Source organism: Bufo bufo, chromosome 7 (assembly GCF_905171765.1).
Source record: "Bufo bufo chromosome 7, aBufBuf1.1, whole genome shotgun sequence".
Classification (NCBI taxonomy): Eukaryota; Metazoa; Chordata; class Amphibia; order Anura; family Bufonidae; genus Bufo; species Bufo bufo.
This window is the reverse complement of record NC_053395.1, coordinates 218,193,039-218,220,044: the sequence shown is the minus strand read 5'-3', so window position 1 is coordinate 218,220,044 and position 27,006 is coordinate 218,193,039. Positions and strand designations below refer to the sequence as shown.

Below are 27,006 nucleotides of genomic sequence, written 5' to 3'. Positions count from 1 at the left end.
GTACAAGAATATAACTACTATAATACTGCTCCTATGAACAAGAATATAACTACTATAATACTGCTCCTATGAACAAGAATATAACTACTATAATACTGCCTTCTATGTACAAGAATATAACTACTATAATACTACCTCCTATGTACAAGACTATAACTACTATAATACTGCTCCTTTGTACAGGAATATAACTACTATAATACTGCCCCCTATGTACAAGAATATAACTACTATAATACTGCCTCCTATGTACAAGAATATAACTACTATAATACTGCTCCTATGTACAAGAATATAACTACTATAATACTGCCTCCTATGTACAAGAATATAACTATTATAATACTGCTCCTATGTACAAGAATATAACTACTATAATACTGCTCCTATATACAAGAATATAACTATTATAATACTGCTCCTATGTACAAGAATATAACTACTGTAATACTGCTCCTATGTACAAGAATATAAGTACTATAATACTGCTCCTATGTACAAGAATATAACTACTATAATACTGCTCCTATGTACAAGAATATAACTACTATAATACTGCTCCTATATACAAGAATATAACTATTATAATACTGCTCCTATGTACAAGAATATAACTACTGTAATACTGCCTCCTATGTACAAGAATATAACTACTATAATACTGCTCCTATATACAAGAATATAACTACTATAATACTGCTCCTATGTACAAGAATATAACTACTATAATACTGCCTCCTATGTACAAGAATATAACTACTATAATACTGCCTCCTATGTACAAGAATATAACTACTATAATACTGCCTCCTATGTACAAGAATATAACTACTATAATACTGCTCCTATGTACAAGAATATAACTACTATAATACTGCCTCCTATGTACAAGACTATAACTACTATAATACTGCTCCTATGTACAAGAATATAACTACTATAATACTGCTCCTATGTACAGGAATATAACTACTATAATACTGCTCCTATGTACAAGAATTTAACTACTATAATACTGCCTCCTATGTACAAGAATATAACTACTATAATACTGCTCCTATGTATAACAATATAACTACTATAATACTGCTCCTATGTACAAGAATATAACTACTATAATACTGCCTCCTATGTACAGGAATATAACTACTATAATGCTGCCTTTTACAGTATGTGCAGTATAAAAATATACTGTTGATATTAGACTGGAATTATCGTAGGCTTGTAGGGACAGGTGAGGTGCTGTCACTGTAATGCAGTATATATCATTTAAAGGTTATCATTCTAAAGACATTGTTGGGTGTAATCTCTAACTTCTTTACTGACACCTTCTATTATATTTGCCACCTACATTATGAAGGCTGATGTGCTCATTTCCATAATAAAGCAAACATATTAACAGGTTCCTTGGCCTAACCCACATTGCCTGCTTGTAGTCAAGCTAACCACTTTTCATAAATTTGCAGAGCCCTCCTTTATCAACCTCATCCACCCTTCTGTGTCCTTGCTTTGCCTCCTTCCTCCTCCTGTCATGCCTCCATTATACTGTTCTATGCCTCCAAGAAGCCTCATAACACCCCCCATGCTTGCAATGCCTCCCTGTCAGTGCCTATTCTCGGATGACATTGCCCGTAGTGACGTTTCGTTTGCTGTTTCGGCTGAGAAGGGCTGCATTTCTACTTGCTTGGCGGTCATTTTGTGGTGATTTTGTGTATTCTATTTTTTTGCCTTAATTTACTCTTCTCTCTCTTAGCTCCTCCGGTCACCATTGTGGGCAACACTGGAAGTCCAGAGCACCATACTTTGATGACCGGGGATGACCTGGTGCTTTCCTGTGAGCTATCTCGGCCAAATTTCAAGGTGAGCTGGCTGAAAAATGGCGAGGAGATAGTATCTGCGGGACGAGTCAAAATCACATCTCGAGGAGTTCACCGGCAAATTACCATACAAAGTGTTCGACCTTCAGACTCTGGCACATACACTTGTGATGCTGGCACTGACCAATTACATACAGAAGTCCATGTGGAAGGTAAGGAACCATATGTAGTGTATGGACCATCTCTTTACTTTTGCTTTGGTTTCTATCATGGTGAGGTCATTGGCCATCACATATAATTAAATGTTTTTGATGGTTGTGTCTCTTCAGCACCACGGCAAGTGGAATTTATCACTGAGCTCCAGAACGTCACAGTCCTGGAAGGAGACACTGCCACCTTTAAATGTGTTGTATCTCCGGATGATGTGATCCTCCACTGGGAACTCAATGGATCCCCTGTCAATTCAGACCGAAGAGCCAGCATGGCGAGTAATGGACTTTGCCACTCTCTAACCCTGAATGGCTGTCGCTTGTCTGATTCTGGCACCATGACTGCTAATGCCGAGGGGCTCATCTCACGGGCAAGACTACGAGTGCAAGGTAAGAAGATGTGTTGCTATCATCTGCATTGGTTCCTGGAGCACAGAAGGCCTACGCATTGATGTCAATCTGTAAGCAACCATCCAAGGAAGGGTTACGGTCATGCACAGGATGTGAAAGAGTTGATATTACCTACCAGTAGTTGGGAGTTGTGGTGAATGTCACTTCTTTGGTGTTTTCTCCTCGTTACCATCTAGGCAAACTGCCTTTGCTTGAGGGAAACAGGAAGTGACTTAGGTCCGAAGAGAAAGTATGTTGGAGGAGTTGGTAGTGTTGTTGGAGATGATCATATTGTTGTTCCCACATCACAAGGGCTGCGGTTGGCATACTGAGTGTGATATGTCAACACCGTGGTCAGTTATGTGGGACAGTCTGGGAGTCACAGTAGATAAAAAATGTCCAGTCTTCTTACTTTCAATGTGATGGATCCTGAATTTTTTGGGTTGGACTGTTGGAGTTCTTTAACAAGACTGTGTTTTTTCCCACAGAGGCTCATGTGATGTTTCTTCAAGGGCTGGAAGACACGGAGGTGGAAGAGGAACAGGATGTCACTTTTGAGGTCCGGGTCACCACAGAGAAGGCAGAAGTTCATTGGGTGAAGCAGGGAGTTGTTATTCAGCCCAGTGATAGGTTTACTCTTCAAGACTCTGGGCACAACCATACACTTACCATCCATGGTGTCCAGGCATCTGACAGAGGGAGGTACACCTGTGAAAGCCTCCACGACCGAACCGATTGCCGTTTGAATGTGCTACGTAAGTCTCATTGTTTTTCTGGGAAACCATATTTCCTCTTCCAGACGACTCTAGGTTCACTATTTTTGTTATTCTTCACAACAGCCCGAAGTATCGCAATAAAGAAAGGTTTAACCGATGTGCGATGTAAGGAGGGAAGTGACATCGAGTTTTCGGTGGAATTGTCTCATGATGATTTGAAAGGAGAATGGTGGAAAGGAGGCATCCGTCTGACCTCTGATGAACGGTGCATCATCAGATCAAGTGGACGGCAGCATTTCTTGCGCCTTATAGACCTAATGCTTCCAGATACTTCAGTGATTGCTTTTACCACTGATACTTTACGCACCATGGGGCAGCTGACTGTCATTGAGCATCCACTTACCATTACACAACCACCACAAGACTTTGTTGTTAATGAGTCTGGGCTAGCAACATTCCAGTGTGAGGTCTCCAAACAAGAAGCTGTTGTGACTTGGAGCAAGGTAACAAAAATGATTCCTTACTCTATTATAATACTGCCCCCTATGGATGACAATATGTATTGGCCCATGTAGATATGAAGAAAGGAGAACAATTCTGAAGGGCATCTTGACTGTAGGTTTTCAGAAATGTTCTGGTTCTCTTACAGGATGGAGAAGAGTTGGTTCTGAGCACATTGTGCCGTATGTTTTCTGTGGGACGACGGAGAATACTTCATATTAGCCAGTGTGGCCCTCAGGATGCTGGGACATACACATGCCATGTGGATGACTTGAGTGCATCGGCCACGTTGCGTGTTCTTGGTAAGTCTTCTCAACTCTCCTGGAATATCCCGGAGGCCCCTGAAAATAGGTGAGATCTGAGACACCCTGAAGAGCAGGATGTTTTCAGGAGTCAATGCCCAAGACTGAAGAGGGGTGCCGAAACAGGGAGAGGAGAGTATCTGCACATCTTGTCTGTGGTCTGTATTTTGGGGATAGTCTAATCAGGAGTTTGAATTAAGAGGCAGTCCGGTCTGGAGTCTTGAGAGGGAGTTTGTTTTTGGGGCCTGTGTAAGTTTGAAGGAGTTTGTTTTGGGGCCTGCATAGGTTTGTGGGATCTGGGGAGTCTTTTTGGGGGGTCTGGTCTTGGATTTCTATTTGCTTATGGGTTCTGGTTGGAGTTTGTATTTGCTTATGGGATTGTGATTTTCTTTAGGGGGTCATATGCACTATTTGGGATTTAAATGCTGTCGGTTAAGGGTCTGTTCTATATAAATGTTTCTGAACAGGTACTACAGGGTGGTCCACAAAAAAGTAGCCCGACTCCAATATCTCCAAATCTATCTTAGTTGTCCACAGAAACCAATCAGAGCTCAGCTTTCATTTTTTTCGAGCCCTGTAGGAATTGAAAGCTGAGCTCTGATTGGTTGCTATGGGCAACTAAGTCTGATTTATTATTCAGTCTGATACAAGTGGCTATTGTGTCAGAAAGATGGTGTTCTCCACGGAACATCGAATAGTGATTGTGGAAAGCTATGTACGAAGCAGATCGATTAAGGAAACGCAAGAGACCTTTGCCGACAAGTCCCCAGGAACAAAACCACCAGCGAAACTTTATTTTCTGAGTCTTCTTCGGAAATGACATCAAACTGGCTCTGTTGCAAACATGAAGAAACCGAGGCCTCCATCAATCAGAACGGCTGAAGTTGTGCATGAAATTTAGCAGCGGATTGCAAGTAGCCCCCAAAAATCACCTTGAAGACTGTCTCAGCAAGTTGGTGTATTATGAACAACGTGTCAGCGAGCCTGAAACCGCACCGAATAACGTGTGTGCAGGAAGTGAAAGAGACTGACAAAGCGAAACTTATCAATTACTGGACTTGGTTGCTGACTATGATTGCTGACAGACATTTGGACCCATTGCTGTACTTCATGACGGACGAAGGACACGTAAATTCCCACAATACGAGGTTCTGGTCAGCTGAAAATCCCCATTTGACTCATGAAACACCTTTTCACGACCAGAAAATTGGCGTTTGGTGTGCAGCGTCAGGAACACGAATAGTGGGCCAAATTTTCTTCAAGCCAACTGTGAATGCCACAATTTACCTGGACATCTGTGAAGAGTTTTACAACCAACGAACGCCAGAAGAAAAAATGTCCAACAAGATGGGGCACCACGCCGCACCTCAAGGAACTCACTGGACGGTTCATGAACTATTTACGGAGGAGCGAACTGTGAGTGAGGGGTAATGGCCACCATGTTCCCCAGACTTGTCCACATGAGATTTTTAACTGGGGGGAAATTTAAAACAGAAAGTGTCCGCGAACAATCCACATCCCCTGGAGGAACTCAAGGAGAACATCACAAACACCATCTGTAGCATCACACGCCGTATCAGCCAACAGAATCCAACCTGCCCAAAGATGCAGAGACATGAACGGGGACCACTTTCAGCATCTTCTGTGACTCGTGGGTAATGAAACAAACAACCCACCTGCTCGTTCATCTTGTCATACTATCGCAGGAGGCGGAAGACTTTTTCGTGGGCCACCCTGTGTAACCAATAGCAACCAATCTGAAGTTTCTCATCATCTAGTAAAATGGTTGTAAATGTTCTAAATTTTTGTTTTCACAGAGCAAGAGCCACAAGTGCTGAAAGACCTGCAGGATGTTGAGATCATGGAGAACGACAATGCGGCATTCATCTGCGAATTGTCCTGTGCCCAGGCCAAAGGAGAATGGATCAAAAATGGAGAGAAAATAAAAGTAACATCTACAACAAAGATTCGCCAAGAAGGTATTTATCCCACAAGAGAAAACGTTTAATCAATAGTAAAGTATTTACTAAACTGACAAATAGGGGCCAATATATGCCCTCTGTTATGCCATAAAGGGACATTACACCCAAACTCTATCATATCTTCACTTGCCGTGCAGTTGAATTTAGATTGCCCCATTTCAAGTTACAGGCAGGCTGTCGGCTGAGTGTAGTTTTCATCAATGGAATGAGTGGTTGAAAAGGTCTCTGCCCCTATTATCACTATTTTCCATGCCCTGGTAACCCTAGTAAGTTAAAGGGAATGCCTACCATCTTAGTAGACGCGACTTATTTTATCTGACCTATATATTCATTTTGTAGATCCTTTCCTGTTATTTCTGACACATGGTTTATTCTAATTTTCGCTAAAATTCAGATATATTCTTCACTTGCAGTACCACAGTTCACCACTGCAACTGGCAAATTTGTTCATAGACGGTAATACTATAGCGCCCCCAGCTTTAGTTGAGAGCTATCTTGACCAAAACTCTGATCTTTTACATTCAATTGAAAAGACAAAATTAATGGAAAACCTAACAACGTCTAACAGATCACTTTCCCAGAACGTTAAACACTGCAATGTATTTCATGCTTCTGTAGGAAGGAGACACTTTCTCCTTATTTGTGGGGCTCAATGTGAAGACTCTGGAGAAATTTTCTTTCGAGCAAGAAGAGTAGAGTCAAGAGCTAAACTCAAAGTCAAAGGTGAGAAGCAAAATCTCCTCTGTATGCAAGTTTCTTCAGCAGATTAAACCTTTCCAAATCAAGAAATTCAGCAATCAGTGCAACAGTAACTCCAGACACCATAATATAACATGGCACAGAACATTGGTTGTTGCTTTCCAAGGCATTTTTGGTGGATGACTGTATGACACTAGTTCAGTGTATTCAAAATATTTATTCCTACTTACATGAATATAACTATAATATTGCTCCTATGTACAAGAATATAACTACAATAATACTGCTCCTATGTACAAGAATATAACTACTATAATACTGCTCCTATGTACAAGACTATAACTACAATAATACTGCTCCTATGTACAAGAATATAACTACTATAATACTGCTCCTATGTACAAGAATATAACTACTATAATACTGCCTCCTATGTAAAAGAATATAACTACTATAATACTGCCTCCTATGTACAAGAATATAACTACTATAATACTGCTCCTATGTACAAGAATATAACTACTATAATACTGCTCCTATGTACAAGACTATAACTACAATAATACTGCTCCTATGTACAAGAATATAACTACTATAATACTGCTCCTATGTACAAGAATATAACTACTATAATACTGCTCCTATGTACAAGAATATAACTACTATAATACTGCCTCCTATGTAAAAGAATATAACTACTATAATACTGCCTCCTATGTACAAGAATATAACTACTATAATACTGCTCCTATGTACAAGAATATAACTACTATAATACTGCCTCCTATGTACAAGAATATAACTACTATAATACTGCTCCTATGTACAAGAATATAACTACTATAATACTGCTCCTATGTACAAGAATATAACTACTATAATACTGCTCCTATATACAGAAATATAACTACTATAATACTGCCTCCTATGTACAAGAATATAACTACTATAATACTGCTCCCTATGTACAAGAATATAACTACTATAATACTGCTCCTATGTACAAGAATATAACTACTATAATACTGCTCCTATATACAGAAATATAACTACTATAATACTGCCTCCTATGTACAACAATAGTACATAATACCATAGTTACCAGTCTAGAGGTGTCATCAGTTTGGTGTTCATTTCTGTCCCTCAGTACTCTCTATAATTTCCATTGAGTTTTGATATCAGTCTGATATAATCTTCCTCTAGAGTTACCGGTCCGCATTGTAAAATCACTGAGGGACAAGACGGCTCTACAAGGTCATCGTGTGATATTTGAATGCAAGGTCAGTCCGGCCCGAGCTCGAGTCACTTGGCTGAAAGGCAGTGAAGTCATTCTTCCTTCAGACAAGTATCAGTTCACCAGTGAGGACGCTTATCGTACATTGCTCATCAATGACGTGGGCTCTGAAGATGAAGACATCTATACGATGAAGACCACAGGAGGCCAGAGCTCGGCCCGATTACTAGTGGAGGGTGAGCACTAAAAGCTAGGCTAAATTTGAGAGATGCCAACCCCACTAGTCATGTGTAATACAGTGTAGTATATTGTATATATTATTTTACAGCATACTAGAAGGGCTTTTAGCATACATTAAAATAAGTTTCGGCCAGTTACCATTGCTTGAAGATTTTCTACAAGCATGCTTTAAAGTTTGTAATATTCTCAATGCTCTGAACTCACGTGGTTTGGCCACTTAGGAAGACAGTCACATGTCAAAATCCAGCTTCTACCAACGTAACTTCCTTTACCAGTTTTCTGACCTAGGCTATGAATGGGATGTCACTTCCACTGTAGATAGGGCCAGAACTATTCCTCTCTCTGAACAAACTCTCTGCATCCACCTCATCCACGAATGCGCCAGATAGAGGAATAGTTCTTGCTGCATCCACAGCGGAAGTGATTTCCCATTCATAGTCCAGGCTGGCAACATGGTCTGTGGCACCTGGATTTTTAGAACCGGAGTGTCAAGTGACTGGGTTCCTGGGAGGTCGAAGCATATTACAAACTATCGGGATCCGTGGGTGGGGTTGGCAATGACATCAGTCACAGGCTTCCAAAGTTTAAAAGACAAATACATTTTATTTTCACCAAAAACACAATGGCAGCCAAAGAAACGCAGTCACTTTGAGCAATCCACAGGAACCACAAACATAATGAAAATACCTGCTTGTCTGGGCACTAACTAAACATAGGTTTCCTCCCCTATTAACTCAGAAGAACAATGGAAGATTAGGCTTTACACAGCCAGCAGGTCAAGCAGCTTCCAAGCTCTGACCCTGATTGAGCCTTCCAGCCCTGTCTTTATTCCCCTAGTAACGAGCCCAGCACATGCACCTGAGTTGCAATTGGCTACATAAAAATTTTGAACTGGAGTAAAGAGGGAATGGCAAGTCCCTCTACCAAACTTACCTGCCATTCCATAAAATATCCAGCCCACAAGACATATTTGAGAAAAGGACCTCAGCAGACTTCACTTTGCTGAAGAAGCATTGTGAGATACACTCCCCCTCCAGTACTTTACCAGAAACCATGTTACAAAATGTTATCCTATAGGCAAGTTATGTGTAGGTAAGGTAGATTTGCTGGACCCACTGGGTCCTGGAAAATCCACTTAAGGCACTGATAAAGATCCTGGAGCAAAAAATAAGCTTGTTGTCTCTTTGCACTGGTCTGTTTCAGGTTTAGCCATCCAACTATATAAATGTCTGAGAAATGTAAAAGTGACCGCCCCCGATGATGCTTGTTTCGAGTGTGAGGCGTCCATTCCTCTGTCCAGACCACCACAGTGGAGTCTAAATGGGGTCATGCTGCACAATGGAGGTGACATCATTATCGAGGCCAGGGGGAACCGACACAAGCTTACCCTACAGAACACCTGTCCTGAAATGTCTGGAACTGTGAGATTTACAGCTGGAAAAACACGTTCAGAAGCACAGCTGATTGTACAAGGTATGCAGATCACTCCATATACAGCGAAAGGACCATATCTGTGTATACGTCCTGAACACATTCCAGTCAAAGGCATACAACATGATCTCCCCACACAGCCCTTGTGCTCAACTTACAGTCTATACTTATTTTATGTGCCCATATTATTAACTCTGAAGTCTTTCCAAACATGGTGTACCCACAGGGGTTAATAGACCCACATTCACTTCCCTGATCAGGTGTGGATTTGAATTTTTGGGAGCACGGAAGGAATAAGGTCCACCAGAGAAGATCCTAATGTTCTGTATTGATGGAGTACCCTCCATCTGTACAGAACCTAATGACAAGTGATTGGCTTCAAATTGAACTTTCTGTGGCTGGAACTTATTGTGTCAGAGCCTCGGTCCACTGGAGGATCATCTGGTAGTCTAGAGATCCAGCCCAAAGTTGTTTAGGAGATTGGTTCACCATATTGGATTTTTGAAGTTTAGGGATTCACCATGGATATATTATAACACAAGGGGTAGATCACCTCACTGGCTCCCTCAGTACCCCCTACCGCCTTTCCTTTCTATTTACCAATGTCTCTGAGCTAGGTTCCTTTTACATGGGGCAACTTAACCGCCAATCTAGTGCCAATCGACCATATACAAGTTGGTCGGTGATCATTTAAAGGGAATCGGGGGAGCGGCAGGAAAATCGTTATTGCGATTGTTCATTCCCCATTCACTTTGCCTATTGTCCTTACTGGGGCCTAGAAAGAAGCACCTATATACTAACGTATCTTCTTCGCTTTTGTCTTTCAGAAGAACAATAGGAAGATGTGCCTGTGTAACCGCCTGCATTGTCTCATGTTCCTCACATCCCAGCCCCAGATTAGGTAGAGCAGTGCTCATACCAGTGCCAAATGCCAAGGCTCGGTTGAAGCCAAGCTTTTCTTAAGTCTTTAGGTGTGGGTTCTAGACCCTTGTATTTATTTTTGAACCTTACTCTAAACCATTTCCACCCGTCCCTCCCACCTGGAAGACAGCGAGAAAAATGGAGCAGTATATCTAGACCATCAGAGCGACCAGTGAATGGAAACAAGGACAACTAGAAGGTGCCAATGGAATGACTCAAGGAGACACAGGAGTATGAGAGAACGGATGACAAAGGGGAATGTAGTCAACCAACACAAAAACTTTTTGTACAATGTGCTCTTCAGACATGGGTGTGTTGAGTTTTTTTTTAACAGCTACGGAGCTAGAGTTTAGTCACAGGGTCACAGACACCAAAATCTCACCAATCGATCTTACGCTTGGAAGGACACGTGTGACCAAGGCCTATCAGTCACATCTGTCATTTGGAGGTAAAGGGTCCACTGCAAGATTTAGTAGTCACATTCCACTGTGGAATGCCTCCAGATCAATAGGATGATGGCTAGCGACTAGTTTTGAGGGCACAGCGTCTAAGAGTCACCTATGAAAACAGCCTCTTAATTACTTGGAGATATCCATCCCTGATATGTCCTTTGGTTTTGGTCTCATATATAGCATAGAGTTGGATGTTTGAGACATTGCTCTTGAAGTGGGATTTCCAGTTTTCAGACCATGGAAGTTCATACTGGTGAAGTCTTTGATCTAGGACCACTCCTTATATCCATAATGATAGGCTCTGGATTTTCAATTGAGGATCCACGCCAGAAATCAGAGGCGGACACTGCGATTTCTGCCGCATTTGTGCAGCGTCTGTGCTGGCGGATCCTCGTGAAAATTAGACCCATTCAGTGTGTCTGATCCATGGCTTTTTCTAGTGGAATCAGTGAGAAAAAGGAAAAAAATTTTTACACCATATAGAAAGCCGCATGAAATTCTCTATCAATCCACACCAACTGCATGTCTATGGGGTTTTAGCAACCCTGTCCCATGGTTCCGGAAATATCTGTGGCTGCACGGTAGAGAAGAAAATCAGCTGCAGAAATAAGTGACACAGGGATTAGCCCCGTGGTATCATAATTTGACTAATCCTTGTACAGAGCTCCTGTGGACCTCCTGCACAACCTCAGCAGAATGCAAGGGTATAGCCTTAGAATTCTGTTGTGAAAATACAAATCAGATTTTAATCTGATGTGTGAACATATCTTTCGATTTCCAGTAATAGCACTCTATAATACCCTATTAGTGATGGCCACTCAGACTTCACCAATGTGATCTCATATGTAGCTACGACCTAGAAGATGATTTTGGCTGGACTTCCCCTTTAAGTAGAGATTTACAACACAGAATATGGCTTATGACGTGTTCCTTAGAGAAGGGAAATAATGATTTACAGAAATTCCAAATATATATATATATTTTTTGAAATAAAGGAATATTGCACTCACAGACAGGGAAGGGATAACTGTGTATTTGGGGGGCTGACTGTTTGGAGCTAATGTGTTATCACACTGCTGTGACTTTCTCTACATGTCTCTCCACCTGCGTTCTCAAAGTTTTTGGCCTAATAAACTTGTCCATCTGATCGCCTGTCTTTTCTTTTGGAATATTACAGGCAGTTTCCATGGGGCGGTGGACTTAACATAGAGGCAGGGTATGCACCTGCTGTTCAGCCTTGAGAAGTGGGACACAGCTCTGAACTGCTTCCCATTTTTGCCATTACACAGTAGAAGAGGGCCACCTAGAGACACCCCTAGGGGGAGCTCTCTGCAAATGTATCTATACAGTTGCCCACCAGTTTATATGAACCATATTCAGCGAGCTCCCCCTAGTGGTATCTGCAGGCAGCCAAATCTGCTATCCAGATATGAGAATAGACTTTTGGACTAAAAAGGTGTGGTACGTTTTGCAGTCGCTTAGTGAGACCTATTCTATGGTTATAGTTACGTCCATGCTTTCATATAATGTATGTCAGGGGTGTCAAACTCAAATTCGTCGGGGGCCGCATCAGCAGTTTGGTCCCCCTCAAAGGGCCGGTCCCGGCCTGACCTGCAAGCGCTGACTGGGGTCACATAGCATTATACTGATTTATGATGCTATGTAACCCTTACAGTTCTGGAACGTGTTGGATAACACTGACATAATGCTGTCAGTGTTATCCAACACATTCCAGAACTGTAAGGGTTACCGTATTTTTCGCCCTATAAGACGCACCGGCCCATAAGACGCACCTAGGTTTTTGAGGAGGAAAATAAGAAAAAAAAAATTTGAACCAAAAGGTGTGCTTTTGGTGGGTTTTGAACTAATTGTGGTCTGTGGGTGGCACTGTTATGGGGGATCTGTGGATGGCACTGTTATGGGGGATCTGTGGGTGACACTTATGGGGGATCTGTGGGTGGCACTGTTATGGGGGATCTGTGGGTGACGCACTGTTATGGGGGATCTGTGGGTGACGCACTGTTATGGGGGATCTGTGGGTGACACTTATGGGGGATCTGTGGTGACACTTATGGGGGATCTGTGGTGACACTTATGGGGGATCTGAGGGTGACACTTATGGGGGATCTGTGGGTGACACTTATGGGGGATCTGTGGGTGACACTTATGGGGGATCTGTGGGTGACACTTATGGGGGATCTGTGGGTGACACTTATGGGGGATCTGTGGGTGACACTTATGGGGGATCTGTGGGTGACACTTATGGGGGATCTGTGGGTGACACTTATGGGGGATCTGTGGGTGACACTTATGGGGGATCTGTGGGTGACACTTATGGGGGATCTGTGGGTGACACTTATGGGGGATCTGTGGGTGACACTTATGGGGGATCTGTGGGTGACACTTATGGGGGATCTGTGGGTGACACTTATGGGGGATCTGTGGGTGACACTTATGGGGGATCTGTGTATGACAGTTATGGGGGGGATCTGTGGATGACACATATATAGCATCTTATGCTATGTGTCATCCACAGATCCCCTCCATAAGTGTCCCTGTAGTGTGAATGACCCCCAATACACGGGCTAGGGGCCGGCATCTGCTTTTATAATGACAGCGGGGCCCGTGCAGTGACTATTCTACTACACGGGCCCCGCTCACTGTATAATCCTATGTCTAATAGTTAATTGTAATTGTATGTAATCGCATAAGGAGCGCTGTGTATTACGGTACTTACAACTACAAGCGCTCGCCGCTCTGTAGGTAGCAAAGAGGAGGCAGGAGGCAGGCCAGGAGGACAGGCGCTGGCAGCGTGAGTCATACGTCACGCGCCTGCTTCATTCATAAAGTGGGCGGCGCAGGCGCGTGACGTATGACTCACACTGCCAGCGCCCGTCCTCCCAGCCTCTCGGCGAGCGCTTGTAGTTGTAAGTACCGGTAATACACAGCGCTCCTTATGCGATACACCTGATACAGGAGCCGGGAGGAGCGGGGGCCGCCTGCGGCTACGCGGGCCACATGACGAGGTCTGGCGGGCCGGATTCGGCCCGCGGGCCTTGTGTTTGACACCCGTGATGTATGTAGTCAGTGAAAAACTCACTGCCAAACACTGAGCAATGTGCATGAAATGTTCCTCCAGAATATCTGGGTGAGGGTTTGGTAATCTGCTACTGGCGTCTTGCCTTGTAGGACAGGTTACGGGCCTAATGGCCTTGATAAGTGAGATTATGCAGGTTGTCTGTGTTCTTACACCAGCAGCTGCATTGTCCGTTCATTATTTCTAACATCTTGTTGTCTTGTTCTTAAAGTGCACATCCAGCGAAAGAGCCAGTCTTGCCTGTGCTCCTTAAAGGGCATCTGTCAGCAGTTTTGTACCTATGACACTGACTGGCCAGTTATATGTGCACTTGGCAGCTGAATGCATCTGTGTTGGTCCCATGTTCATATGTGCCCGCATTACTGAGAAACATAAAGTTTAAATATATGCAAAATGAGGCTCTGCTCTCTCTGCAGCTGCCACACCTTCTCCACTTGGATTGACAGGACCAGGAGTGATGATGTTTAATACAGGATGACATTTTTATACTGTATTATACTCCAGAGCTGCACTCACTATTCTGCTGGCGCAGTCAATGTGTGCATACATTACTTATCCTGTACTGATCCTGAGTTACATCCTGTATTATACTCCAGAGCTGCACTCACTATTCTGCTGGTGCAGTCACTGTGTACATACATTACATTACTTATCCTGTACTGATCCTGGGTTACATCCTGTATTATACTCCAGAGCTGCACTCACTATTCTGCTGGTGCAGTCACTGTGTACATACATTACTTATCCTGTACTGATCCTGAATTACATCCTGTATTATACTCCAGAGCTGCACTCACTATTATGCTGGTGCAGTCACTGTGTACATACATTACTTATCCTGTACTGACCCTTAGTTACATCCTGTATTATACTCCAGAGCTGCACTCACTATTCTGCTGGTGGAGTCACTGTGTACATACATTACTTATCCTGTACTGATCCTGAGTTACATCCTGTATTATACTCCAGAGCTGCACTCACTATTCTGCTGGTGCAGTCACTGTGTACATACATTACATATCCTGTACTGATCCTGAGTTACATCCTGTATTATACTCCAGAGCTGCACTCACTATTCTGCTGGCGCAGTCAATGTGTGCATACATTACTTATCCTGTACTGATCCTGAGTTACATCCTGTATTATACTCCAGAGCTGCACTCACTATTCTGCTGGTGCAGTCACTGTGTACATACATTACATTACTTATCCTGTACTGATCCTGGGCTACATCCTGTATTATACTCCAGAGCTGCACTCACTATTCTGCTGGTGCAGTCACTGTGTACATACATTACTTATCCTGTACTGATCCTGAATTACATCCTGTATTATACTCCAGAGCTGCACTCACTATTATGCTGGTGCAGTCACTGTGTACATACATTACATATCCTGTACTGATCCTGAGTTACATCCTGTATTATACTCCAGAGCTGCACTCACTATTCTGCTGGTGCAGTCACTGTATACATACATTACATCACTTATCCTGTACTGATCCTGAGTTACATCCTGTATTATACTCCAGAGCTGCACTCACTATTCTGCTGGTGGAGTCACTGTGTACATACATTACATTACTTCTCCTGTACTGATCCTGAGTTACATCTGTATTATACTCCAGAGCTGCACTCACTATTCTGCTGGTGGAGTCACTGTGTACATACATTACATTACTTATCCTGTACTGATCCTGAGTTACATCCTGTATTATACTCCAGAGCTGCACTCACTATTCTGCTGCTGGAGTCACTGTGTACATACATTACTTATCCTGTACTGATCCTGAGTTACATCCTGTATTATACTCCAGAGCTGCACTCACTATTCTGCTGGTGGAGTCACTGTGTACATACATTACTTATCCTGTACTGATCCTGAGTTACATCCTGTATTATACTCCAGAGCTGCACTCACTATTCTGCTGGTGCAGTCACTGTGTACATACATTACTTATCCTGTACTGATCCTGAGTTACATCCTGTATTATACTCCAGAGCTGCACTCACTATTCTGCTGGTGCAGTCACTGTGTACATACATTACTTCTCCTGTACTGATCCTGAGTTACATCTGTATTATACTCCAGAGCTGCACTCACCATTCTGCTGGTGGAGTCACTGTGTACATACATTACATTACTTATCCTGTACTGATCCTGAGTTACATCCTGTATTATACTCCAGAGCTGCACTCACTATTCTGCTGCTGGAGTCACTGTGTACATACATTACTTATCCTGTACTGATCCTGAGTTACATCCTGTATTATACTCCAGAGCTGCACTCACTATTCTGCTGGTGCAGTCACTGTGTACATACATTACTTATCCTGTACTGATCCTGAGTTACATCCTGTATTATACTTCAGAGCTGCACTCACTATTCTGCTGGTGCAGTCACTGTGTACATACATTACATTACTTATCCTGTACTGATCCTGAGTTACATCCTGTATTATACTCCAGAGCTGCACTCACTGCAACTTTGTTAATAAAGAATAAAATAAAAAAGCCACACGTTACTAGAGAAAGAATTGATAGATAATAACCCTCTTCGCCGCTCAATCCCACAGGAAACTTTCTTTCAGCTCCATTATGAAGGTAGTGAGTTTACCACATCTTATCCGCTAAGAAACCACAAACAGACTTCTGAAACCTCATGGAAATATCGGTCACTTTAGGACGTAAACATATAGACAGAACCCAGGAGAGAAGGCAATCCCTCAGAATAGACAAAGATGAGGGAAGGTCATACAGCTCACCACTGAACCAGGTCCAAATCCCTGGAAGATGTGACGGTGCACGGAGAAGCTGCTCTAGAAAAGGTCCAAGAGAAATCCAGCACTGCGCCTCGATAAAACGGTTCTTTATGGGTCACTTTTTAAAAAGATCCATAAATTGCTTTTATATTTGTTGGGTACAGCTGATTTGCCATTATATTTATTAAATGTAAGTATAATAACACAAATTGTCTGTTGTCTACTAGGCTCAAGGTCTTCTCTAAATGGGGGGGCTGTTCCCATGCAACATGACTGGTCAGGGTGGTCTGGACACGTTATCTCTGGGGCAAACAATGCATTCCAAGCGTCTGTTACAGATAGTTTTTTCTGTGCCCAGCACCTTCTCCGTGCCAACTTTGATAACATTGGAAAAATCTGCAGAAGAAGGACAGAGCATTCTGAGACATCCACAAAGCACAGAGACTTCTTTAGACAGACAGCTACAGTCCATGTACAGTTATTCATAGGACTAAGGAAGAGACGGCCATTCAAGGAGGTCTGCGAGACGTCAAGAGAGATGACATACCCAGTGCCCAGGCAGAACTGAGACACGCGAGACTTAGTGTCTTAGTGACATCTCGTATAGCACAAGAGATATACAAGGGTGAACTTCAAGAAAGCAAGTTATTTGATCAGATCTGGTTCATGTTTGACCTGAAAATGTCATCAATGGTTCTGGTGTTTGTTGTGTTCTTTGCCATAACATTCGCCAAGACAAGCCAAGGTTGTGAGATGCCCAAGGCCGAGCGTCAGTATATCCTGGACAAGGTGAAGACAAGGATTGTGGAGGCACTGGGGTCTCCTCCACCAACCACCGCTACATCCCCAACACCATCTCCAACCCTAAATAGTCCCATCCAGTTGGAGGAGAGGATTCTACGTAAGAGACACAGCCAAAAGAGAGAACATGGTCTGGAGGACACGTCTCAGGTGATATTGTTCCCTACATTAGGTGAGTGACCAGGGCTGGGCGGACATTCGAATCAGATGCATTAACATTGCAACCCCTCGCTGGTCAAATGCAACTCAAGTGTATTATGACCATGGTGGTTGGCACAGTGCCCATGACCATTGTTGCCCAGGGGCCCCAGACCACTTGCATAGCTGTAAAGTGCACTTGAATTTTTGGGAAGGATTACTGCCTCTCCTACTTGTTTTAATAAAATGGTGGTTCTTCATGGTCAAGGAGTGAATTATAGATTTCTTGTCTTATAGTCATGGTAAGGACAACCCTGGTGACCTACAGCAGCTCTTCAGAAAGACAAACAGCTCCACATGTCTCTACCTGTAAGAATACTGGCTATCCTTAAAGGGGCTGTCTTATCTTAGACATTGGTGGCATATCATGAGGATATTGTACACAGTGTCATCTGCACTTAAGTATCAGGTGGTGGCAGGTAGAGGGCTTATAAGGCCAAACAATCAAAATAGAAGATAACATGGCACTCAGCAGAAGTTTTCATCAATAGTAACACAAGCTTCCATTGAGTGCCGTGGTACCTTCTATTTTGTTTATATTGCTAGGATTTGTCACCAATGTCAGAAAGGTGCGAGTCCCACCTCTGGAACCCACACCTATCTCCAGAACGGGGAACCTGAAGTGAGTGGAGAGTGCGCTTGGTCGGCAATTTTCGGAACTCCCATAGAAATGGAGTGCATACTAAGTGCGTTCTCTTTCACTTTTGGGGGCAAGTAGTGAAGATAGGTGTGGGTCTCAGAGGTGGGAGCCGCATCTATCTGACATTGGTGACACATCCTAGCGATATAATCAAAATAGAAGGTACTCAATGGATGCTTGCGTTATTATTGATGCAAACTTCTATTGAGTGCCATGGTATCTTCTATTGTGATTGTTTGGCCTTACAAGCCTGACACCAGCTAATACTCGGAGTGCAGGTGATATGCCACCAATGTCTAAGATGAGACAGCCCCTTTAAGGAAAGCCAGTATTCTTACAGTTGGAGATACGTGGAGAGGTTTGTCTTTCTGTAGAGCTACCATAGGTCCCTGGAGTTGTCCTTACCATGACTAAGGGCTCATGCACACGACAGTATTTTGTGTTCAGTATACTGGCCGTTTTTTTTAGTTCAGTATGCGGTACATATAGTAAACCATTCATTTCAATGGTTCAGAAAAAAAAAAATGGTGTTTCCGTGTGCATTCCGTTTCAGTACTTCCGTATTTCCGTACCGTGAAGAGATAGAACATGTCCTATTCTTGTCCGCAAATCACGGTGCTTGGCTCCATTCAAGTCAATAGGTCCGCCAAAAAATCGGAACACATACGGAAATGCATCCGTATGTCTTCCGTATCCGTTCCGTTTTTGCGGAACCATCTATTGAAAATGTTATGCCAGCACATTTTTTTTCAATGTAATTACTGTATACTGTATATGGCATACGGAAAAACGGACCGGAAAAACGGAAAGGAAACAAAAAACGGAACAACGGATCCGTAAAAAACGGACCTCGAAAAACACTGAAAAAGCCAAACGGTCGTGTGCATGAGCCCTAATAGACAAGAAATCTATAATGTGAGATGGCACAACCCCTTTAAAGAGACCAGCTGTGTGTTGAGACTTAGTGGCAATGCTCCTGCCTAAGCTGCATCCAAGGCAGCCAGAATCCTTCTCCTGCTGATGAGGGTCAAGCCCCCCGAAACAGCTGTCTACAGACAGATATATGGCTCGGCTATTTTCCCATGTCAAATTCCAAGGCTTGTTAAAAAGTCTGACTTTTACTCATAGGGAGTGACTAGTGGCACTAGCGAGATGGTTCTCTTTCCCTGGGAGATACCGCTTTCCACACGTCAGAGTAAGATACTGGGTCACCACGGAATTTGTAGGTTTATATGGGAGTTATCTTGAATATCCTAATACACTCTGACTCATGGGTGTAACAAGGACAGTGCATGACTGAGGCCACTAGTGCCTGTGAGGCGGAATGCCAGGGGGTGCTAACAACCCACTTATTTAGATACAGGGCTAGGGCAGCAAACTGAACTTTTGCCCAGGGTAAAAAGAGGCATCTCCAACCTCTGTGCATATTGTTTTCCCTTGGAGCATTGCCAATAACTCTCCATACCAAGGAGCACTTCCAGTAAGTCTCTATACAGAGCTGTTCTCTTTAAGGAGAGCCAATAAGCTACCTAAGCCATGGGTGAAATAAAATGTGGCCGGGAGGAGGGGGGGCAACCGATTGGGCATGTGCCTTGTATTCTGGGTGTCCATAAGGGGCTATGGAGGCTATAGGTTTTGAAGGATATTGCAGAGTTTTCAGCAAGCTGGCACTGACATAACAGCGGATGTTATCCCAAGATGGTGGAATGCGGTGGGGCGTCATACTGAGTGTAGTTCTCTACAGTTGTCAGTAGGTGTCGCTTTTTCTCTACCATCTACACTGAAGAAGAAGCATCACAGGTCTCATAGACATGTTGAAGCCGTCACCAGGAAGGCTGTAAACACTCCATGTGCTGCCATATGGCATCAAATTCAACCCTATGAGCATTACTTTTTGGGGAGAAATCCTCCATAATATGACATGATGGAACATGTCATGATATGTGATGACCGTATCGTGGTAGGCAACAGAGGAACAGTGCAGGCTAATGAATACCGTAATACCCTTAATATTACAAATGTGAAATTTCACATTTGCTCACTACAAGTTCCCCTCATTTTGATGCTCTCGGATCTTCTCCTTTAGACAGTTCCTTGGTTGCCACAATATATATGTTTCTAGAATTGTCTTGGTACGAGTTCTTACTATATGACCTTCTTGCAGATGTCCTGTGTGAGACTCCAACACTTGAGGACCCCAAGACAGAAGAAGGCAACAGTTTCACCTACATCTTCCGTCCATCTCCTCACATCTTAAGTCGACGAGTCTCATCTGTGCAGTTCTGGTTTTTCAATGGAGGGTCTCCAGCAGACAACTTCACTTGGTACCAGAATTTCTCAACTGATGACCCAAGTGCTCTGAGGTCTGAGCCGTCTACTCAATCCCGTGTGACAGAACTATCACCCCAAGGGTCTCCGACCCTTGGCACTGACAAGTTGAGTGATGATGATGATTCTGTTTCACCTGAGGAAAGTATCACTAAAGAGGAGACTCTTCATAATGTGGTGGACATACAGGTGCTATCACAGAAGGAGCAGGTCACTGTGGCCACATCCAAGGTGGAGAAAATGGATGACTGGATTGTCTTTCACCTGTCCCCTGCTTTTTTGAATTACGTCACAAGAGGTCTTTTTGTTCTGCTAGTTCATTGTCCAACATGTCCTTGCTCCGAGCAGCCTGAACATAACCCCTTCCTCATGTACATTACCCATCCCAGTCAACGTGGTCGGAGGTCAGGAATTCCATGGTCTCCATCTGCTCTGGAACTTCTGCAGAGGCCTCCAGCACCTGGTGCGGACACTACACAATGTCATCGTGGTTCCCTCAACATAACCTTTGAAGAGTTGGGTTGGAACCAGTGGATTGTTCACCCTGGAAGCTTCCAGTTCCACTACTGCCATGGGACCTGCTCCCCAAACCATGGCCTAAGCACGGCTCTACACTGGGGGAACTGTTGTGCTGCACTACCCAGCACCATGAAGCCTTTGAGAGTCACCACCACTACGGATGGTGGATTCTCTTTCAGATATGAAACTGTGCCAAATCTTCTGACTCAAGACTGTGCCTGTAGCTGAATACCTTAGCCTATGTCCACATCTGCATCATGGAATTCTGTTTTTCTGTGGCATCATAGGAGCAGAAAAACAGAACTCGAGTGGTGACTGGTCAGTCACATGACAGACGTCAAAGGTGCCTGGATGACTGACTTATAATGGTGTCCGGAACGTTACCAGAAAAAAATCACTGTATGCTACAGTATATTCTCCTGCAAAAAAAGATGGAAGCTTGGAACGCACATGTAAACAGAGCCTTAAAGATGGCTCTTAGATGACCCATAGGCAGCCACTTGGTTTGCTTCTAGGATATCTATGCCCTTGGCATATGATAAATCAGCTCCAGCAGATTTCACATTTCTTTTTCCAGAAAAGCTCTGAATGAAATGTGGAATCTGGTTGCTATGGGCAACTAAGCCACTTTTTCCTTTACACCAGTTTTGATACATCTACCCCCATTCACTGGTGTTGGAGAACATGTCTCACTGAGAGGCCATGAGTAGAGATGAGCGAACTTCTGTTTTAAGTTCGGCGTCTAAAGTTCGGCTTCCGGTTAGCGGAGGATCCCGATATGGATTCCGAATTCCGTTGTGGTCCGTGGTAGCGGAATCAATAATGACCATTATTGATTCCGCTACCACGGACCACAACGGAATTCGGAATCCATATCGGGATCCTCCGCTAACCGGAAGCCGAACTTTAGACGCCGAACTTAAAACAGAAGTTCGCTCATCTCTGGCCATGAGTGGCTACAATGTAGAGACTGTACTGTAACAGTGTCTGCTCTGGGTTCTGTTGTTTCCTCGCTTTCTGGCTTTTTATAGACAATTCCAATAAAAGATCTGTCTCAGAATTATTTTGTGGCAAGTGCAATTAATAATCACAGATCTTAAAGTGGTTATCCCACGATTAATAATTTTTTTTTAAAATGAAAATCCAATATCATATAGCACATGACAACCTCTTTCCTACAAAGATAGAACCAGCCCTGTTCCTCTCAAGGAATCCAGAGATCCCCCCATTCATTGCTCTAATTGTTCTGCTAGATTTATTCCAGGCTGGCAGCTCAGGAGGCATACACTTTCTCGGGGGAGGGGGAGGGGGAGGGGGGGGGGGGGTTCCCTTTCTGCTGCAGCTGGTGACAGTTGAAGGTTGGAACGAACATGTGCATCCACCTCAGTGAGCCGGACAGTGAGATTAGAATGAATAACTCCGTGCAATTACATTAGTGTTCAGATCCAGGTGCCAGCTTGAAAAATGTAGAATATTTTCCGTGGGACAACTGTTAAGGGATTACTGTGTAATGAAAAGTTATACAATTTTCCAATATACTTTATTCATGGTTTACTCCTGGGATGAATGTCAGTCCTGGTCCTGCGGCAGTCCATTTACACGTGCCGATAATCGAGTGTTCATGAGAACACTTGTACTCGATCACTGGTCCAACTAACATGGCGGCAATCAGGTATCAAGCGTTCATGTCAGCTGATCGCATCTTTTCTCTGGTCTGCAGCACATCTCCCTGCATAGTTGGTGGGTGTGCATCAAAAAATGTGCAAACTGGTACGGGGACCAATGATTCCTTGCGCCCCCATACAGTTTACATTGGGCATTGTAAAATGTATTTATTTTATGCACTTAATTAGCACTACTATATTCCGCAGCACTTTACAGATATTAGCATCAAATTGCCCCCAGTGGGGCTCACAATCTAAGGTCCCTATCAGTATGTGTTTGGAGTGTGGGAGGAAATCAGAGAACCTGGAGGAAACCCACGCAAACACGGGGAGAACATACAAACTCCATGCAGATGTTGTCCTTGGTCGGATTCGAACCAGTGCTATCCACTGAGCCACCGTGATGCCCCTTAAAAATTGGGACTGGTTACGGGCTGAAATCGGCCAGTGCAAAAGGACCCTTACTGTACCGTGTCCTGTAAAGAGCCATGCACCAGAGATCCTGAAATCCACAAGGAGCAGATATAACAAGAATATGGAAAAATGTTCCCTATTCAAAAATAGCCTTTACTTTCTGCATCATTACAATCCCTTTAAGCATTTGCGGTGTATCCCCAAGTGAGTACAGCGCACCCATAGAGACGAATGGAGGGGCAGTGTGCATGCCTGACCTGCTGCACCTTTCATTTAGAAGGGACCCCATCCTCATGATCGGTACTAGGGCTCCCAATGGTAGGATCTCCACCAATATAATATTTATCCCCTAACAAATGGGTAGTTTTGCCATTCTGCCCCAAAGCACTGGTCCTTTAATTTGGGCGTTACTGGCACTATATGGTTGTATTATGGTACGAGTGTATTGTGTGGGCATGGTATGCTGAAATGTTGGATTTCAAAGTTAAAACATGAAACTTTATTGGATATGTATTAAAACTAGTTCATTGGGCCAGAGAAACTATAGAACATCAAAATAGAAGAAAAAAGAAAATAAATTGCTATTGGCCTAAGACCAAATACACATTGTGGCCAAAACGTATTGTCACTGCCCCCTATGACACCTTTTGACATGCAGGGGGCGAATGGTCACAATGTGTTGTGCACTGCAATATAGAAATACACAGGGCACAGAGATACACTGTAGCTAAACAGCTGGCCCCGCACTACGCATGTCCGCTGTTTGCCAGTGGGCATTGTATGGCAGTATTATATGACTGTGTCATGGCCCGACTGAGGGTATATCTGACCTGAACTCACAGCATCAGAAGGATCTAGGGATCTGTGATGTGGGGAGTTCAGGTCAGTTTAAACAACGGTCACAAATAGAAACATAGAATGTGTCGGCAGATAAGAACCATTCGGCCCATCTAGTCTGCCCAATATACTGAATACTATGGATAGCCCCTGGCCCTATCTTATATGAGGGATGGCCTTATGCCTATCCCATGCATGCTTAAACTCCTCCACTGTATTTGCAGCTACCACTTCTGCAGGAAGGCTATTCCATGCATCCACTACTCTCTCAGTAAAGTAATACTTCCTGATATTACTTTTAAACCTTTGCCCCTCTAATTTAAAACTATGTCCTCTTGTAGCAGTTTTTCTTCTTTTAAATATTCTTTCCTCTTTTACCTTGTTGATTCCCTTTATGTATTTAGCAGTTTCTATCATATCCCCTCTGTCTCGTCTTTCTTCCAAGCTATACATGTTAAGGTCCTTTAATCTTTCCTGGTAAGTTTTAGGCCTCATGCACACGACTGTTGTGTGCACCCTTGGCCGTTGTTCCGTTTTCCGTGATTTTCTGCGGACCCATTGACTTTCAATGGGTCCGTTGAAAACTCGGAAAATGCACCGCTTGTCATCCGCCTCCGTGATCCGTGTATCCTGTCCATCAAAAAAATAGGACCTGTCCTATTTTTTGGACGGACAACGGTTCACGGACCCATTCAAGTCAATGGGTCCGTGAAAAAACACGGATGCACACAAGATTGGCATCCGTGTTTGTGATCCGTAGGCTACTTTCATACAGATGGATCCGAAGATCCGTCTACATAAAAGCTTTTTCAGAGCTGAGTTTTCACTTCGTGAAAACTCAAATCCGACAGTATATTCTAACACAGAGGCGTTCCCATAGTGATGGGGACTCTTCTAGTTAGAATATACTACGAACTGTGTACATGACTGCCCCCTGCTGCCTGGCAGCACCCGATCTCTTACAGGAGGCTGTGATCCGCACAATTAACCCCCCAGTTTTAATTTCATTGGTGGCCAGTGCGGCCCCACCCCCTCTATTGTATTAATATCATTGGTGGCCAGTGCGGCCCCCCCCTCCCTCCCTTTATTGTATTATCATTGGTAGCCAGTGTGCGGCTCCCCCTCCCTCCCTTTATTGTATTATCATTTATGGCCAGTGTGCCCCCCCTCTATTGTATTAATATCATTGGTGGCCAGTGTGCGGCCTCCCCTCCCCCCCCCAATACTTAGCAATATTAGAAGCATCATACTTACCTGCTGCGCTGTCTGTGACCGGCCGGGAGCTCCTCCTACTGGTAAGTGACAGATTATTAAGCAATGCGCCGCACAGACCTGTCACTTACCAGTAGGAGGAGCTCCCGGACGGTCACAGACAGCGCAGCAGGTAAGTATGATGCTTCTAATATTGCTAAGTAACCATGGCAACCAGGACTGCAGTAGCGTCCTGGTTGCCATGGTTACCGATCGGAGCCCCAGCGATTAAACTTGGACTCCGATCGGAACTCTCCGCTGCCACCAATGATCGGGGGGGGGGGGGGGGGAGGCCGCACACTGGCCACCAATGATATTAATACAATAGAGGGGGGGCCGGGGGGGGGGCGCACACTGGCTACCAATGATAATACAATAAAGGGAGGGAGGGGGGGCCGGGGGGGGTGCATACTGGCTACCAATGATAATGCAATAGAGGGAGGGGGGCCGGGGGGGGGGGGGGCGCACACTGGCTACCAATGATAATACAATAAAGGGAGGGAGGGGGGGGCCGCACACTGGCCACCAATGATATTCAAACTGGGGAGGGAGGGCGGTCTGCCCCCTGCTGCCTGGCAGCCCCTGATCTCTTACAGGGGGCTATGAGATACGCACAATTAACCCCTTCAGGTGCGGCACCTGAGGGGTTAATTGTGCGTATCACAGCCCCCTGTAAGAGATCGGGTGCTGCCAGGCAGCAGGGGGCAGTCATGTACACAGTTCGTAGTATATTCTAAAATGAAGCGTCCCAATCACCATGGGAACGCCTCTGTGTTAGAATATACTGTCGGATATGAGTTTTCACAATGTAACTCAAATCCGATGGTATATTCTAACATAGAGGCGTTCCCATGGTGATGGGGACGCTTCAAGTTAAAATATACCATCGGATTGGAGAAAACTCTGATCTGATGGTATATTAATAGGGGACTTCTGACTTTACATTGAAAGTCAATGGGGGACGGATCCGTTTCTAATTGCACCATATTGTGTCAACGTCAAACTGATCCGTCCACATTGACTTGCATTGTAAATCAGGACGGATCCGTTTGGCTCCGCACGGCCAGGTGGACACCAAAACGACTTTTTTTTCATGTCCGTGGATCCTCCAAAAATCAAGGAAGACCCACGGAAGAAAAAACGGTCACGGATCACGGACCAACGGAACCCCGTTTTGCGGACCGTGAAAAAATACTGTCGTGTGCATGAGGCCTTATCCTGCAATCCATGTACCAGTTTAGTAGCTCTTCTCTGAACTCTCTCCAAAGTATCAATATCCTTCTGGAGATATGGCCTCCAGTACTGCGCACAATACTCCACATGAGGTCTCACTAGTGCTCTGTAGAGCGGCATGAGCGCCTCCCTGTCTACTGGTAATGCCTCTCCCTATACACCCCAGCATTCTGCTAGCATCTCCTGCTGCTCTATGACATGGTCTGCCTACCTTTAAGTCTTCTGTAATAATGACCCCTAAATCCCTTTCCTCAGATACTGTGACATGTAAAACATGTCCGGAACACATTCATGTGAACAGTCCCTTATTGTGATATTGATGTCATTCAGAACTGCAGATACCAGCCACATAGAATATGGAGCTACCC

The 27,006-nt window shown here is 44.0% G+C and overlaps 3 protein-coding genes across 3 annotated transcripts in view; 2 read left to right on the top strand and 1 right to left on the bottom strand.

Annotated features, from left to right (window-relative positions):
- OBSL1 (obscurin like cytoskeletal adaptor 1) overlaps window positions 1-11,495 on the top strand; it is a 66,333-nt gene extending 54,838 nt beyond the window's left edge. Inside the window, exons 18-27 of the mRNA XM_040440710.1 lie at window positions 1,754-2,029; window positions 2,147-2,416; window positions 2,905-3,171; window positions 3,256-3,635; window positions 3,782-3,935; window positions 5,753-5,914; window positions 6,536-6,640; window positions 7,820-8,086; window positions 9,294-9,563; window positions 10,349-11,495. Of these exons, the coding sequence (XP_040296644.1) occupies window positions 1,754-2,029; window positions 2,147-2,416; window positions 2,905-3,171; window positions 3,256-3,635; window positions 3,782-3,935; window positions 5,753-5,914; window positions 6,536-6,640; window positions 7,820-8,086; window positions 9,294-9,563; window positions 10,349-10,359 (2,162 nt within the window). The 3' untranslated portion in view covers window positions 10,360-11,495. The remainder of the gene's footprint in view (window positions 1-1,753; window positions 2,030-2,146; window positions 2,417-2,904; window positions 3,172-3,255; window positions 3,636-3,781; window positions 3,936-5,752; window positions 5,915-6,535; window positions 6,641-7,819; window positions 8,087-9,293; window positions 9,564-10,348) is intronic.
- A 5,766-nt stretch (window positions 11,496-17,261) lies between these two features.
- INHA (inhibin subunit alpha) lies at window positions 17,262-21,941 on the top strand. Its single transcript, XM_040440321.1, has 2 exons — window positions 17,262-17,726; window positions 20,557-21,941. The coding sequence occupies exons 1-2, from the start codon at window positions 17,420-17,422 to the stop codon at window positions 21,465-21,467; spliced, it is 1,218 nt and encodes a 405-aa protein (XP_040296255.1). The 5' UTR covers window positions 17,262-17,419; the 3' UTR covers window positions 21,468-21,941.
- Window positions 21,942-26,414: 4,473 nt separating this feature from the next.
- Window positions 26,415-27,006, bottom strand: part of LOC121008145 (gap junction gamma-1 protein-like) — a 37,212-nt gene continuing 36,620 nt past the window's right edge. Inside the window, exon 5 of the transcript XR_005780520.1 lies at window positions 26,415-26,426. The gene's annotated coding sequence lies outside the window, so the exon portion shown is untranslated. The remainder of the gene's footprint in view (window positions 26,427-27,006) is intronic.